This window comes from Falco naumanni, chromosome 6 (genome assembly GCF_017639655.2).
Source record: "Falco naumanni isolate bFalNau1 chromosome 6, bFalNau1.pat, whole genome shotgun sequence".
In the NCBI taxonomy this organism is placed as follows: Eukaryota; Metazoa; Chordata; class Aves; order Falconiformes; family Falconidae; genus Falco; species Falco naumanni.
Genome location: NC_054059.1, coordinates 61000445 through 61017125, shown reverse-complemented (window position 1 = coordinate 61017125; position 16681 = coordinate 61000445). Strand labels below are relative to the sequence as shown.

Sequence of the window (16681 nt, the reverse complement as noted above, 5' to 3'; positions counted from 1 at the left end):
CACTCAAACGCAGCTACATACAATTTTTTTTAATGCAACAAAACTTACGAAATTTGTAAAGCTGAATTAATTTCCTTGAGCAGCTCTTGGGTCTTATTAAAATCTGCCAGCATGCTTTGTTTCTCTCTGATGTGATCTGCTGTCAAGACATCCAGCTCTTTTTCATGTTTCTTGCTTAAATCTTGCTCATGCATCCTGTTTAATTTATTTTTTGTTAAAAAAAAGAGTTATTCTAAAATCAGACTCATTTGTTCGTCATGATTTTCTGCCATGCTTCTATAGGCTTTTACACAACATCAGACAACACAGAAGGAATTACTAATTCATCAAAACCCACTGTCCTCCAATCTTCTAGCTTATTTCAGGGAAAATCGATCTCCTTTAATGCTTTGTAAAATAAAAAAAACACATAATGAATTAAAAAAAACAACAAACAAAAACCAACACTTGAGTGGACTGTTACTAAAATATGCCAAAATGTATCTCTGAAATGCAGCTTAACTATATGGTAATATTCACTAACTTTACTAGTAACGGTCATAGCTTTTTCTGAAGATGACTACATGATATATAACATCACTTGATTAAGAGGGTAAATTAAAAGCTGCAAATGGTAAAATTTCTTATGTAAACCAATAAGTGAAACAATCCACATTTGAGCTTAGAGTGGAAAAATTCATACCTGATCTGTTGGTTGGATTCACTGCGTATCCTAAGAACTTCTTTCCCTTTAAACTCTAATTCCTTGGTCAATGCACTTATATTTTCATGAAGATGCAGAATCTCTTTGTCCAGTTCAGCTATATGATGGTCTCGGTGTCTCAGTTCATCTTGCAGATCTGATATTCGGCATAAAAATTCTTTCTCCTATAATATAAGTAGCAACAGCAAAAAATATTTAAAACAGACTTGTCTCTCAGAAGCACAATACTTGCTTTTGGAAGATAACAGCTAAGCAGACTTTTCCATTCAATAGATAATATTTTCAGGTTTTGATACTGAAAAATTATAATTAAAACTGAGGGGGTTTTGCTGTATACAAGTAAAGAAGGCTTTTTTTTGCTGTATACAAGTAAAGAAGAAATCAAAACTATATAACAATTTCCATTTGTGAGAAAAAATAATAAAAAAAGAAAACTTAAAGTTTGTGTAGCTCATCATATTTTCCTTTTGCCCACACATACAACAACAACCCAGACACTGCTAAGAACCAGGAGCTGGTTATTTAGCACTTTCTACCTCTTCAACATACGATATAGAGAAACATTTTCCCCTTTATAACCCCACACAATCGGAAAAAATTGCTCAAGTTGTATGCCCTGCACCAATGAACCCCGTGATTCAGAAGTCTTTCTACCTTACATTTATAGAAGGGTCGTAAATATCTCACAGCAGAACACATGCTAAATAGTTTATATAATATTTATATTGTGTCCAGTAAATCAGTAGAAGTCATCCTTTTTACGTAAGAAATTCCAATGAAATTAACATCTGGGAAACTCATCTGGAACCCATCCCAATGGTTTTGGTAATGATTCTCCTCAGTTTAGAAGATGTCTGTAATAAAATCAACCTTTTTCAGAGTTTTCCATTTCTATCTATTCCACTTCTTACAGTTTAACAATAATTAATGACCCTACAGTTTGCACAGCTAGAAAATCAGCAGATATTTCTAAGTAGTTTTATGCACAATTGTGTTTTGTTTCTTCATGCATCCAGAAAATACAAATATATCCTGTATGCAAAATTTTATAGGGCACCTTTAAGAATACTTTTAAAAATTATTATCTGCCTCTCTATAGAAAGACTATATCAAAGTTACAAGAAAAAGAAGTGGAAAATTTAGACCCAGATATTTAAGTATTTAAAAAAGTAACAAATATAATCATCCTGCTCAGACCTCTCTGCATCTAGTTTCAGCCCTAATCCTTTGAACTGATGAGCATTCTCATCACACAGGGAAACACAATTAATTGCTTTGCCTTCAGTGCAATTAAGGTTTGTGCTTAGATTATTACACTGGGGCCAAAAGTACATGGCATTTGGGTGGATCAAACACTTGATCTTGTAATTTAAAGGGTTTTTTTCTGACATCTTTAGGTGTCTCACTCTAGGCTTAACACAGTACTGAAACTATATCCTCCTAAATCCTGCTTTCATTCACTGCTGACAGCACCACATTCTTGCCTCTAGTGCTCAGACTTTTAAACCAGCAAGGAACAGAAAAATAAGGGCTCATCTTTGACTTTCTCTGTTTTTGTGTAAAGGCTATATGCAACTAAACCTTTTTCCTCTGTTGATACGTTTCTAAACCCACCCCATATCCTTGGTGCTGGACTATCGGTATATCAATCCTGAAAAGCCTACTGTATAGGTGAATAAGGAAGCAATTGTCTGGTCATCTTATTTCCAGGAATCTGGCTTCCCTTCAGTAGAGATTAAGCTTTGAATTTTTCATTACTACTGAAAAAAACTGATTTGGTATAAAGTGAAAAATGAAAGCTAAAAGTGAATGAATCAGTTTGCTGCTGAAAGCAAAGGTAGTCCATACTGGCTTTGGGATTTGGGGGGATCGTTTATATTGGTTTTGGTTGGGTTTGTTTGTTTGTTTGTTTTGGGATTTTTTTTGTTTTGTTTTGTTTGGGTGCAATTTTTAAGAAATGGTTGCAAGCTGTTATGTCATCTTCTTTGATTTCTTTAGATGCTAATTTATTTTTTCTTATTTGGCTCCTGGAATAAAAAGATATGAAGCTACCTCTCAAGTTTGAAGCAATCATTTGGTTTTAAGCAACCACGTCTTAGCCATATGACTTAGGCTTCAGCCAGAAACAGCTTTTTCCTTGTTAAGTCCTGCTGGCAGCTGAGGACCAGTAGAATTTTGAGAGAACTGGCACTTTCCTGCCATGGCAAGCCAGCGTGCTCCCAGATAGCTACACAATTCTGAGCAGAAACTGCCTTGATACGGGAGACTTTACTAGGCTGCAAACCAAGTTTATTGACAAAAGAAAAAGCTAAGCAAGGAAGTCTAGGTAAACTGGTAGGGATGCACTGTCTGCTAGTGCTGGCTGACTCTGGAGGATTACATGTTTGTGCCCAACAGTTCTTGCCCCCAACTAAGAGAAAATGAATACTAATTATGCAATTTTACCGTCAGTTGCCAACAATGCCTCCTACCTGTCGCCTGCCGAGTTCTATGCTTCTTTCAAGCTCCATTTTGGCAGCTACCAGTTCTTGTTGATGGTTGTGCCTTAGCTGGTCAATTGCTGCTGCATGTTGATGATTTAACTCCGAGCGCAAGGAAGCTAGTTACCGTGAACAAAAAGGAAAGTTAATTTTGCAAATGTCCACGTTAATTAATGGTAACAGTCCAGTTCCTGCCAGGTATTGCTGCTGACCCAACACACACTATTTACATCAGCTAAGCAACTGTCCTGTCATTCTATTCCTGTTACTTTCTAAAACATTCTCCATCATGAACCTTAGTTGCTTACTACTTCCAAAAAAACCTGAAGGGTAAGATTTTTCAAAAGTGAAGAGTTTGGTCTTACCCGTTAACATTTATACAGCTTTTAAAAGGAACAATTAGGTCAACTCTGTGACTCTGAGATACACTACAGTGTTTTAATGCACAGACACATGTACATGCATCTATATGCATGTATATTAGTAGAAATAGAAATAATGTTTTTGGACCCACTTGCAAATTTGAAAATAGCATACCTAACATAGCTTTTCCTTCATCCTCCAGCTCGAATCGCAGAGTCTGAAGTTCCTGTTCCATCTCCAATTTGAAACCTTCCATGGCTTGTTTATGTGTTTCTTTCAGCGCCTGAAGTTCTTCAGAGTGCTTCTGTTGTAAACGTTCTTCTAATTCCTATGAAATCAAAATTGTCAAAATTTATTCTACACCACAGCAGGGAATTTATAAAATGTTAAATAATAAAAACCTGGCAACAAAAAGCAGGCATTGGCATACTCTAGAGATCATTAACAATGCACTAATATTGCGCTTTTTTTTTTTCCCATGGTGTTATCCTACTGCTATATTTTTTCTTTTCAGTGGCTGATGGCTATCAAGATTACCTGTACACAAAAACCCTGTTCTGCTCACAGTTTGAAAAGTGAAAAAACCCCAAACATCTATGGATATATTTACCATAGCAAGCAATGTAATAAGGTGTAGATCCATAGATGGGTCTAGCATGCACACAATACACATTTGGGATTTTTTGCTCCCCATTGACACTCATGTTTATTCCCTATTGAGGTGTATGAAGCATAAAGTTCCTGTTGCACATCTAGTTTAATTTTGAAGAAAAGGAATCCACCTTGTGCGCTCCAAGACCAGTCTATGATGTGAACCAAAGTACATTAAGTGGGGACAAAGGGAAAATTGATTGCAAAGGCACACTCTAGGTCTGAACTTCAAAAAAAAATTAAGACATACACTCTATTAACTACCACACACTTCAAAAATTTCAATTTTAGAGCTGGTTTAGTCAAGGTTTTTAAAAAAATATCAAGTGTCACATTGCTCTGGACATGAAAATTATCTTGCAAGTTACAGAACATAGTTTATAAAACTTTTAACACAATAAAAATATAAAATACTTTACAAAAGGAGTCCATTGACAGGAAATATCAGAGAACACATGCAAAATTAGGTTAACTATAATGGGAAATACAGAGAAACTTATTCCAAATCAAAACTATCCATAATGTTATGGATAACAATGTCAAACTACTGTAAGGAAACACATGTGTTGATAATTTTACATAAATATACACCTATATGTAGGCATATACTGGTAGAGTATAAAGCAAGACATGAAACAACACCAGTATTGGAGATTATTTCCAATGTGTCTTGATCAGATTTAACTGGATAAAAATGTTACTGTAAGCCATCAGCTAAAAAGGAAATTTAGTAGTTATGCAGATACTGTTTTTTTACTGATTCCAACTGGCTAAAAATGGCAACTTTCTCTAAATATTTTGGAATAACAACATGAATATTCTATTCAATATGAACATGCCTTTTGTTCTTGCTCTTTTGTTTCTTCCATGTTTTGAAAGGCAAGGATATGGGCTTCCTGAAGTGACTTATGCCTTTGCTGATGCTCCTCTTCTAATTCCTGGATCTCCTGAGTCAGCCTCTGACGCTCCTGACTGAACTGGGCTTGTAGCTGTTGCAAAGAGCTCTGTGACTGGGAAAGCTGCATCTCCAGATTCTGCTTCAGTAAAGAGATCTAACCCACAACAGAACAGCAAATATCCATTAGCCATTAATAATAACATGAGCTCTGAAAAAAAACATTCAAATGAAGAAAACACTTGAAATTTTAAAGCCAGAACATTGACTAAAAGACAGACAAGCAATGTCATCCATCTGCTGAATTTGCTGTTAATATTATATCTCAGAGATATAATAATTACATTTTAATAGTTGTATTATGGTTATCACATCTGACAGTTCACACTACAGCACTACCTATAACACAATATTTAATGGCCAAATAATCAAAATGTATTTCTAGGTTTTGTATAAAGATCAATGAAAATGACACTATCAAGGTCTGAAATCAAACACTTGATTGTTAAAATAAACTCTTATTCAGGGGAACGTCATGTTAATTCTGTAAGGAAAAACCTGCAGTTGGCAGGGGAGGACAGCCCGTGACATCCAGATTGATGGATTTTTGTATCTTTCAATATGATATTATCCTATCTCACCGGTAGTTTTCTCAGTTACAAAATAATGGTAGCATATCACTCTATATCAGAAATAAAATGTTACGCTTGATGAATTCTCCATGCACGCTTTTTTTTTTTTGTTAGCTCAGTAGTACTATGAGGGTGATTTTTCTGCTAGTTTACAAGATCTAAGATCTACGCAATGAGTCAGAAATACTCATCTTTTAATCAAAAAAATTTGATTTTATAAATGATGCTCTTCACCCAACAAGCATTTTAAAACATTAGAGTATGGTGTACTCCTTGAAAAAAATCCATTTTCTTTTTATAATAATGTTATACTTGTTCTTCACATCAGAGAGCATCCTTTCAGACTAAAAATACTAAACTTATATTCCCTTTAGAGCCAAACATGAGAGACCCTCCAATTCTGGAAACAAGATTTAACCAAAAGACAATTTTGCCACTTACGTGCTACGCAAAGAAAGGAAAAATATAATATCCATGTGACACAGAATTTGAATCAGCAAGGATACTTTCTGAGCCTCAGAGCATTACACAAAATTGAATTATAAGTGAAAGTCTGATAGTGTCATTTGATTCAGCGTATCTTAAAATTAATTATGATAATAATGACATTGCACATCAATTTATTGATTTACAGAACATTAAACCCCGCCACTTAACAAAATTTTAACAGCAGCATACCAAGGACAGCTTGCAGCATGAACATTATTGTCAAACGTAGTTTGGATTTTTTTCAGAATGGCAAGCTCAAGCAGATTTGAAAGAAAAAAGCTACGCTTAAAGGAAAATTAGCACTAGAACAAAACAAGCAAATTAATTTGAATGAAATAAGCATGGCTCGTTGCATTTCAAATTCACCAGGTCTTTGCATCTGGGCATATATACCTTCTACATATACTGTATCAACAGTCTTTTACTTCAGATACCTTTGAAACATATTAGCTACGATGGAACAAGTACAGTGAAGGCCTATACTACACTCTGTAATCTGAACTATACATGTAATGCCTTTTACTAAGTACATTAAATATAAGTATCACATACAAATTATACAGTGTCAGACCAAAGGTTTGTCTAATCTGGTTCTGCCTCCAGAAATGGCCAGCCTGGGTCACCCAGGGAAAACAAGGCCAAGGCATAAATGTAGGGATCCGAACTCCAAAGTCTACCAGCATCCAGAAATCTTTCTCAAAACCAGAAGAGGTACTTTGGGGGAAATTAATGGAAAAAATATTAATTAAATACAACCACTATCTGAATCAACAAAAGCTTTTGGTATCCACAATGTCCCATGGCAAGTTCCGTATTTGATGTGATGACTTCTAATACTTGTAATGGAAAGGAGTCAAAAGAAGTTCCTTTTTCACATACTCTGTTCTACTCGTGTTTCTGTCGCTCTCCGTCATTTCCCTCCTTGCACTCTTTACCATACTGAACTGTTTTGGCTCAGTGAGTCACTCCTTGTGTGAAAGCTATTTCCTATCTTTCATCACATTTCTCCTCTTTTGCCCCTTTTCTACTACATCTTTTTAAGACTAGGACACCAAAACAGGAGAAGGTATTTAAAAGGAGAGTAAACTCTGGTTTTATATAGTGATTTATATGGTTTTACATGCTATGTTCTCCATCTGTCTCCTATATTCCTAATGTTTTATTTGCTTTTGTAACTTCTACTGAGCGCTAAGGTGATGTCTTCATGGAATTATATATCAGTCCCCAAACCTACTCTCTGGTTGTAACAGGTCAAGGTAAGGTTCGTCATCTTACACAAGACATTAGTATGCGTTCTTTCCTTGTGTATCACTTTGCATTTATCTACTCTGAATTTCATCTGCCATTTCACTGCCAGGTCCATTGGCTTTTTATAGCTATTCTATAATTCTTCAATCTTTGTCCCTCCCACCCAGAATAACTTTTTATAAGCTGCAAACTTTCCCACCTTACTTATTCACAACCTGCAAAAGAAAATATGTTGAACATCAGTGTAACTCCACTGATAGCCTATTTTTCATTAAGATGACATGAAAAATTGTGGTTTTGGCTTGCAGTTCAATCTGTCTCTCACTTCAGTTCCTGCTCCAAATTCTGATAATTCTCAGTATATAATTTATAAATATTTTTAGTACGGGCCAAAGGCAAAACAAATTTAATTTCTTTCTTGGAAACGGAGAAAGCATTTTAACTGAGATGGTCAAGAGAATTCTGACACCTGGCTGGAAAACCATCTCAGAAGAGATCAGGAATACCTTTCTCATGAGCAGTTCACAATTCCACCAGATGGTGGATGTGATGGATGGAGATGCCTATTTGCATCAATAGACTATACAGAAAATAAAGGACAATGAGGATTAAACGATTCTAAACAAGCAAGTTAGATTAGCCTACCCTTCTAATATTAAGATTTTTTTAATGAAAGTACATCAAATACTAAAAATCTAACAGTTCTTTTTAGAAGACTGCATAAGTTTAAACGTTATTTTGATTATTCGGTACCTATACTGATATCCTTAAAAGCAAATTTTTTAAAACATTAGTGCCTCCCTTTGCATGTCTTTGGAGCATCACTTCTATATACTCCTGTACTGAGGATTCAAAAGAAAACACCTCTAAACAGTATTCTCTGAACTTTCGATCTGTTCACCCAAGGTTTTCAGCATTAAAAACATAGGTAAGAATTTTAAAATTAAAAAAAAAAAAAAATAGAAAGGAAGAATATTTTGGCTACAACTATGACTTGCACTGCAAAACTGCAAATTATAATACAGCGTCAATCTCATGCTTCGTAGAAAGCTCTGCAATACACACTTGCACTGCCCAGAAGCTTGCTTGCTTTAATGACATAAAAATGCTGCTTGTACTATGACCGTGTACGTAGTGTTTGATGTCCAATGACGTATGTACATTTACACAGATGAATGGATGCAGTACACAAGCTTTTGATAAGTAGCAGCGAACGTTTTCCTCTCAGATGTTACCATGTATTCCATTTCATCGGCTAAAGCTCTGAAGCAGTACTACAGGATATGCCAATTAATTAGCACAAACATGCCCTGTTTACAAGCTGTAAGTGCAAATCACTTACATTGCTGATAGATTTATGCAAAGCTTCACCAAGACAGTGCCGCTATGAAGAAAAGATCACAGGAATAAAGGGAAACATTCAGAAATCAACTAAGTAAAAGAAAAAGGGATAAGGAAGGGAGAGTAAAACATAGAGTATTAATTATAATTTGATCAGGGAAAAATAAGTTGAAAACTATCTGGAAAAAATATGAATACATTGCTTTGACTTAGTATATGAACTACTGAACACAATGGAATGATGCATTTTCCTGTGTTATGTTTTGAACGTACAGAATAGCGTTATATCTTCAACATAATGTTACTATATACTTCTGTATTACACAGCTCAATACCTTTGAAATCAACCATTTTCTCTTCTTTACAGCAAACAATTTTGGGAAGAAATCATTAAGCACACCAATTTGCATTACTATTAGGGTAGATGTTATGTAAGGACTCAATCAACAGTCAGTTGTGTCTCTGAAATATCACAAGCATATCAAACACATAACATTAAAGATCAATTTCACTGCTAAAGGGCAGAAAACTAGTTCAGTCTGTAATGAAGACATATTTATATTAAAATACTTCCTTTATTTCTTTTTAAAAATGCGTACATAAAAGATTCCTCCTGGAAGTCTTCAGCAAAAAAATGGCTTAATATACCACTTATACTGGTGTTGATTGCTAATGGAAAGCAAAAACTAAAACGTGTTGCCAAGTAAATGTTCTATATGAAATATTATTTATCATACAAATTATAGACATCATTCATATATATATATATAAATGCCTGTGTGTTTTTATGTATATATATGTATGAATGGTGTAGATAGGCACCCACGCATATGCACAAAATAGTCATCAGAAATGAAATGAAAGCAATTTCAAATCCAGTATGACCAGTTTCCCCTTTTGTCACAGGTCGGCTGGGGAGATGGCTTTCTCTGGGAAACAGCAGGTATTTTGACACCAGCTTGGAAGCCTACCTACAGTTGGGAACTTTCAGATCATACTTTGTCAAAATACAAAAAGAAGAAAATATTATTCATTCTCCTGAATCTACAAAAAGGCACAACATAAAAATACATTATTGTGGAATATCCATATTATCTTATTACAATTCTAAGGGTGACAAGCAATATTTTTCTATGCAAGAGCGTAACACCAGGAGGCATCACACTGCAGCAGACGAGACAACAGACAGACGCATCTAAGGGCTCTAGTTTCAACACCGGGTTTTGACAGTGCCATCCTGAACAAATCCATCTATTTTTTTCTGTGCTTCCTTTCCTATCTGTCTGGTTTGTTTAGGGGGGAAGCTGTTAAGAGCAGGAATGACCTCTTGTTAAAGAAATGTTTAGTTTCTAGAACGTCTGGGACTTAATTTTGACAGACATATCTAGGCAGCACTGCAGGATAACTAAGAAATATTTAGATTTTACATCTGAAGCAGAAAGGTTAGTAATGTTCTACACTGAAAAGAAATGCCAAGTAAAAATACTTTTGGGAAGCCATGTTCTGAGGGCTACCCTATTAAAAAGGCCATTTAAGAAAGTGACAGTTGCCCCCCGCTGCTTGCAGAATAACAGATTTCTTTCACCAATAAAGCCTGCTGTCAAAATGATCTTAGAACTAAAAGTACTAAGATGGGCTAACCATTTTAATACGTGTGTTTTCATCGAATTTGAAAGTTTTCCAAAGATCTGGAAAACAAATGGAATTAAAATGAACTTTCAGTGAAGGTTCTGCACTAAGACTCTCCAGTTCGGTATTTAGATTTGTCACAGATTTCTTAGGCTACATCGCTCAAAACAATCTTTCTGCAACCCACATTTCCTGATTTTGAAATGAGAATGGTAATTATCTTGTGTAAAAAAAATTACCTATTAAATGCTCAGATCTTATTAGCAAAAAGACTACACACAGGCAAAAAAGGTTATTTTTTAATAAAGTTGAACTTACACATTTGACATTTCTGTGTGTTCTAAAAAGACACACAGCAATGTTGAATGCAGAGTAAATACAGCTTACTGATCTTTAACAAAGCTTGAAATACGCAAGTGCCTTATAAATCTGGAAGTCTAATTATTGTAGCACTATTCAAAAGCATTCAATTACAGGACAGCTAGCTGAACATCAGTCCTGGAAAAAAAGACTGGAAAAGATGCGTCAATCAAGAAAATCTTCAAGTGTGAAAATAAGATGATTTTCAGTCAACAACAATGGAATAAAGTCCCACTAAAGAAAACACAATTTCTTGCTTTGACAACACTACAAACTTGGGCAACAAAAGCTCCTATACAGAAATAATACTTAAGAGGACTTTTTAATAGCATTCAATTTATTATCAAATGAGATTTTGATCAAAACTTGTATGCTTATACAATATTCCTGCAGAATATTTTAAAAGATTAAAACCAACTTAATTTCAAAAGCAGGTAGTAGTGAACCATCACTGAAATCAAACAGGTATTCACTACGATTAGTACAAAACCTGACCATGTTTTATTATTTTCATCCTTTATTAGATAGTAAATAATTTTCATTAAATACATACATGATAGAATAGTAAATTAGAATTACATAGGCTAGTCAATTGGTATGGGGGCTGATTCCAGCAAAACGTGTAGCAATATAATCAGATGCAGCTCCATGTTGAAAAGTATGCAGGATATTCAGAGTGCAGAACTCCAAAATAAGTCTGGTTGAAGTATTCTTAAGAATTTCCATAAAAATTCAAAACATCATCATGACCACTTCCACAGCAAGGTCCATGATTTAGGGAAAAAGCGATGAGAGCAAACAGAATGTAAATATAATTATTACTTTCTGTATTTTGATGATGGGGAGAAGTGATGAGAAAAAAGAAGAGAATGTGGATTTAACTATCACTCTACTTGTACAGGTTGGAATTGTAGATTACTGTTTTGTGATATTATTGTGGTATGAGAAACCCTTCCTCAATTCTCTTTGAAATCAATCTTCGCAGTTATAAGATGTACAAATGAATTTGTTTCTTGTAAGTCTAGGAACTTGAGAAAATAAATCTTTATTCAGTATATATCTATTAGCTAACCTGCTTTTACTTGATTTTGGCATTTCATTTTTCAGTAGAAGTATTGTCTTCTCCACCCTCAGCATACGCACAGCTAAGCCTCAGGTGTAAACAAGAGGACTGCACCCTGACCCAGAGGAACAGCAGAGGTTGCTGCATCCTTCAAACCCACTAATCACTGCGGGCTGCCCAGCAGGACTGCAGACCTTGCATGCAATACACGGGGAAAGATTTGTATTCCAACCTGTTTCAACATCTCTCCTGGAAGAGCAGAGTTTTCAATATAGTTGGGCCAATATGTGTTGTAGTAAAGCACAGAATTGGAGATTTGAAACTATTGAAGTTTTGGTTTTGCTTACTGTAATGAACAGCTGCTCATGTTCCCGTCACGATGACTGTCACAGGAGCCATACTTGGTGATCAGATGGTGTCATTTTCCTCAAGAAGGAAATTCCTGCACCACTGGCTTTTTTACATTTTCATTCAGTTGCATTGTTTCCTGCAGTACATTTGCTTATTGGATGCATGGAATTTCTCTCATTTCATTGTTTCTCTTGGCTAAAAATCACTGAATTTCAGCATCAGTCTCCACGTTGTCCAAAGACCAGTTACGTAACACTTTCTTATTGATATTTCAATGTAAAATTGTGTCAAGGTCTGACTTTGGTATACAGTTTAGTGAATTCTCAAAATATTGCTGACAAACAGGAATTCCTGTGGAATACCTGAGATCCGTAAACAGGGGAAGGTCCAACTTTATCTATTATATCAAAGGAGACAGAAGTTGCTACACAGTCTTTGCCTCATTTTAAGAATGATCTCCAATCGATGCTGCTAACCTTTCTGAAGAAGAAAGCTATACGCATCTATCAGATGTTAGTAAAAAAACCCTTCATTTCAGAGATGCCTACTGAAGCAGCTGAAGGGACTTTTGGCATAGGTCCATTTTATCCAGCTAAAAACAACAACAACCGCCACCCCAACACTCTCCCTCGAGATATGTCTTTGGTTTGCAGAGAAAGACTGATTTGTCAGCAGATGTACTGTCGCTGGCTGCGCAGTGCTTACACGACAGATGACTCTGCAGAGATTTGGAAAGCAGCTGTTTCCTACTAAAACATTTTGTACTTGGCTTGAGGCTTGTGACATGCCAGGAATGGAAGAGCTGCATCAAATTTTGCCCTCTCTGGCAAGAAAAAGCAGCATTTAAGCCCCTTCCCTCTCTCTCAAACTCAGCGGTTCTCTGTTGAGGGAAATGAAGGATATATAAGGCGTTCTGAAATGTAATAACTGTCTCTGGGGTCCAATGGGCCCTGATTTCCTCCTGTTTTTGTAGCAAGCTTGGGTGAAGGTGCTGTGTTCAGGCCAGCACGAGGTGGGGTACCTACCTTGCTGCTTTAAAAAGACAGAGCGCTCTTTTTCCAATTGTAGGAGTTTATCAAACTGCAAGGCAAAATGCCTAGGTATTTTGACACATTTTTACCTGTTTGGATTATATGCTTTTAATCTGACAAAATACAGGTTCAGTGGTCGGGGGTGGGGAAAAAAGTATAATTCTCCTAGTAATTTTTAAAGTTTTTGGAATGCTACTAGAGCTTCATTTCATTTTACTTTTTGTCATAAAGCTGTCAGGATTTTAAAGATTATATATGCTCCTTCCTGGAGCACAGAGGTATCTGTCAAGAAGTGCCATTAATCTAGAATTTTATTCATCTGCTGAATCTCAAACAAATTTTGCCCCACTTATCTCTCGTTCCTCCCAGGGTCCCCTATTTTCATTGGTTTTGAACCTATGCAAAAACGACTTGAGCAACTGTCTTCCAGAACGAAGAGGCCAAGGGTAATGTTTTAAGATAACATTCTTGCCAGAGTCTCTCTCACACTTAAGAGAAAAACATTTATAGATATAAGATTAAAATTTTAATTTCAGGAATAGTATTACTGTTGGATTTGGCTTAGATTTCTACGTTTCCAAAACTGGTAAATAAACTTAACACCAGATATCAAACGAAACTCTTTTCTGACTCATGCATCATTAATTAAATACTGTACTACAGACTTAATGTTCTTTTCACCCACTGACAGGTAGAATTAAAAAGTCTTTCAGTCTCCTCAGATTTACTAACTCAAACACTGCCAAAAAAACCCTGGTAATATTAAATTCCAATTAGAAGTTTATTATCAGATAGACAAGTTTATGATATCTTCATATCCAAATAATTTCAAATATCAGCCTAGATGTATCTTTAAATTTAATTAAGCACCACACCATGAGAGAAAAAAAAAAATAAAGAAACCAAGAGATATGAAAAAGTAGTACAGTATCACATTTATTTTTTGCGAGAGCAACAAAGCTAACCTGTTATCATTTCTACTGTATGCACCTGCAGATACTTTGAAAACTCTGATTTGTTCTGTTGCTTTTGTTTGTCTGTATTGCTGAGTAACTCTTAATTGTAAATTGTTTTTAATGAATTTCCCCCGTTACATTCAGAATCTTTGAAACAGTAAAGTAGTGACAAGAGGGGAGTGTGAGCTGAATGGGCTCACCATAACTAAAAGCTCAGAAAAAGGGAGAGTACAACTGGACATTAGGCATTTGTTTTCATGTTCGTGATTCAGACACAGCAATGACCAATGTGGATAGAACAAATGCACCAGCCAGTTTCAGGATCACATCTCTGCACAGAACAGGGAGCCCAGAGCAAGGGAGATCCTTTGTGGAGAAGTGCAGCCTGTCACGAAGCGAGGGGAAGGACCCTGGGCAGACGGCCCTCTGAGGGACCCCGGATTACGGGATCATTCACATGCTCATGTAGAATAGTTTTTGACTTGCTTAAAGTTTCCCACTTGGAATAAAGGTGTATTGATTCTTCCAGATCTGTGGTGAGTGGCAGGATATATACGGACACTGGATGTAGGCAGAAACTCCCAAAGCGCCCCCGACTCCCTGGGGGGGGCGGTGGGACCTGGGGCACAGCCCCACGAAGACCACAGTTCCGAGAGCCGTAGTCACCTCCAGGAGTTTCCAAGGGCTGCAGAAAGTGGTGCTCCTTTGCAAAACCAACAAGTACAGGATAAAACCTTACCCTGAACTGCATTCCAGTTGTCCTCTGCTCTTTGCTCCCTCTATGGTATGATTTTTCTTGTCATTCTTTCAGATTTCAGCACTCTAGCTGACCGAGTGCTTTTTAAACCTGGCCCGCTAGATGGCACGGGAGCCGTGCTGATCCTGCTGAATACAAGCAGGACCAGAGAACTGAGGGGGGACCTGCTTGAAGTTTACCTCCTCCTTTTGACAGGCAAGCCTTTATCAAGTGTGGTCAGGGAGTATCAAGTGCCAGGAAGCAGATTAAAACGATTCTGTGCTGAAAGTTCATCTCCCTTCTTTCAGGAAACTGATAGAGGGTACGTGCAGGTTATTTCTTGTAGAAGTTTCCAGCATTCATTGGACAGCAAATCTTCTAAAGCAAGGATTACCCAAGCTATGGGACAGGCTAGTAATCCTTATGCTGGGACAAGAAAGTAGCATTTCCCAATTGTGCTAACGTGGATGCACGTCAGCTCTGTGACAAGCACCTCCAAGCAGGCAGGTGAGGAGGGAGCAGGACCTGCCCTCTGGGAGAAGCCTGGTCAGCAGCCGCTCACAGGCGTGCACAGGAGCTCTGTGGCTTTTCTACAACACTCCACTTCATGAGCAAGAGTACACTCAGTGGTCAGGATTTTAAAGACTGAGCTTGACATTTTCTGAAAACCACAATTTGAATGCCATCTACATCAGAAGAAAATATGTTTTGATACAAATCAGTTTCTCATGCTTACTTTGACAGTTTAAAAAGAAGCACACCATCATAGAAACAAACTCTGAATAGGAAACTTCTACAATGTTTGGTGGTTGGGTTTTTTTTTTTTTTTTTTAAAGAAAGATTCTTTCCCACAGGAAAACGAAACAGCTACCAAAGTGTATGTAGTATGGTTTTATCCATTCTCACTGTACTACTTACTACTAACATTTCTACAAAGGCAGAAGAGAGAACATGCTTATGCTTTAAAAAAGAAAATTCCTGCTATTTCATCAATGGCTGAAGCCTTCTCAGTGGTAAAATGTTTTAAGAAAAGCATCAGAAGCCCATTACACAGCTAAGAGAAATGGAAAAGAGCTCACACGTCTGACTTCACTACATTTTTCATAAAGAAACTCTCACAGGGATTGATGTAGAAGTACTTAGTACAATTTACAGGAAAAAAGGAAAAGCACTTTTTTTCATATCTTCTAGAATAATTTCTCATATCAGAGATAAGAGCTACACACTTGGTCTAGTTAATTTACCAACCACATTTAACCGGAGATGGTAAGTGATGCTTTGCAACCAGTAAGAATGCGTTTGGCCATTTAATCAGCTGAATAGCATTTTCTCTCAACAGAATTATTTTGCTCATAACAAAGCTAAACTGTTACAACAACAATAAACCTAACATGCATTCTATAAGCAACCACTTAGCATTACTGGTATAAAACCAAAACTATTACCTTGCTTTATGCAAGGGCTAGATCTCACCTATCAAATGTACAACAACTAGTAGAAGGCAGAAATTTAGATTAGTATAACACACTTCAAAAAACCCAACAAATCAGCTTAGTACAGTTTATTAGCATAAATTTGATTGAATATTTTTAAATTTTATTTTTAGTAATATTTTTCCAGCACCAGTCATCATTCCAAGATAGGCATGCTCTATGTTGTATTTGGCTGCAGTTTAACTATATTGTATCACTTCTCTCCATTCATTGAAATCTGTTTTCTTCAATGCTTTGCTTACGTTAACGATTCCTACACA

The 16681-nt window shown here is 36.3% G+C and overlaps 1 protein-coding gene across 9 annotated transcripts in view; it reads right to left on the bottom strand.

Moving 5' to 3' along the window:
* FAM184A (family with sequence similarity 184 member A) overlaps window positions 1-16681 on the bottom strand; it is a 76349-nt gene that overhangs the window by 11713 nt on the left and 47955 nt on the right. For 7 of the 9 annotated variants that reach the window (XR_005828505.1, XR_005828506.1, XR_005828504.1 and 4 more), the window contains exons 10-14: window positions 5037-5249; window positions 3721-3874; window positions 3175-3302; window positions 683-867; window positions 49-195 (exon numbers count right to left, since the gene is read on the bottom strand). Coding sequence is in view for 6 of the 9 variants with exons in the window: in XM_040598615.1 (XP_040454549.1) it covers window positions 49-195; window positions 683-867; window positions 3175-3302; window positions 3721-3874; window positions 5037-5249 (827 nt within the window). In the remaining 3 variants the exon portion in view is untranslated. The remainder of the gene's footprint in view (window positions 1-48; window positions 196-682; window positions 868-3174; window positions 3303-3720; window positions 3875-5036; window positions 5250-16681) is intronic. The other 2 variants (XM_040598613.1, XM_040598614.1) reach the window with 1 other exon arrangement.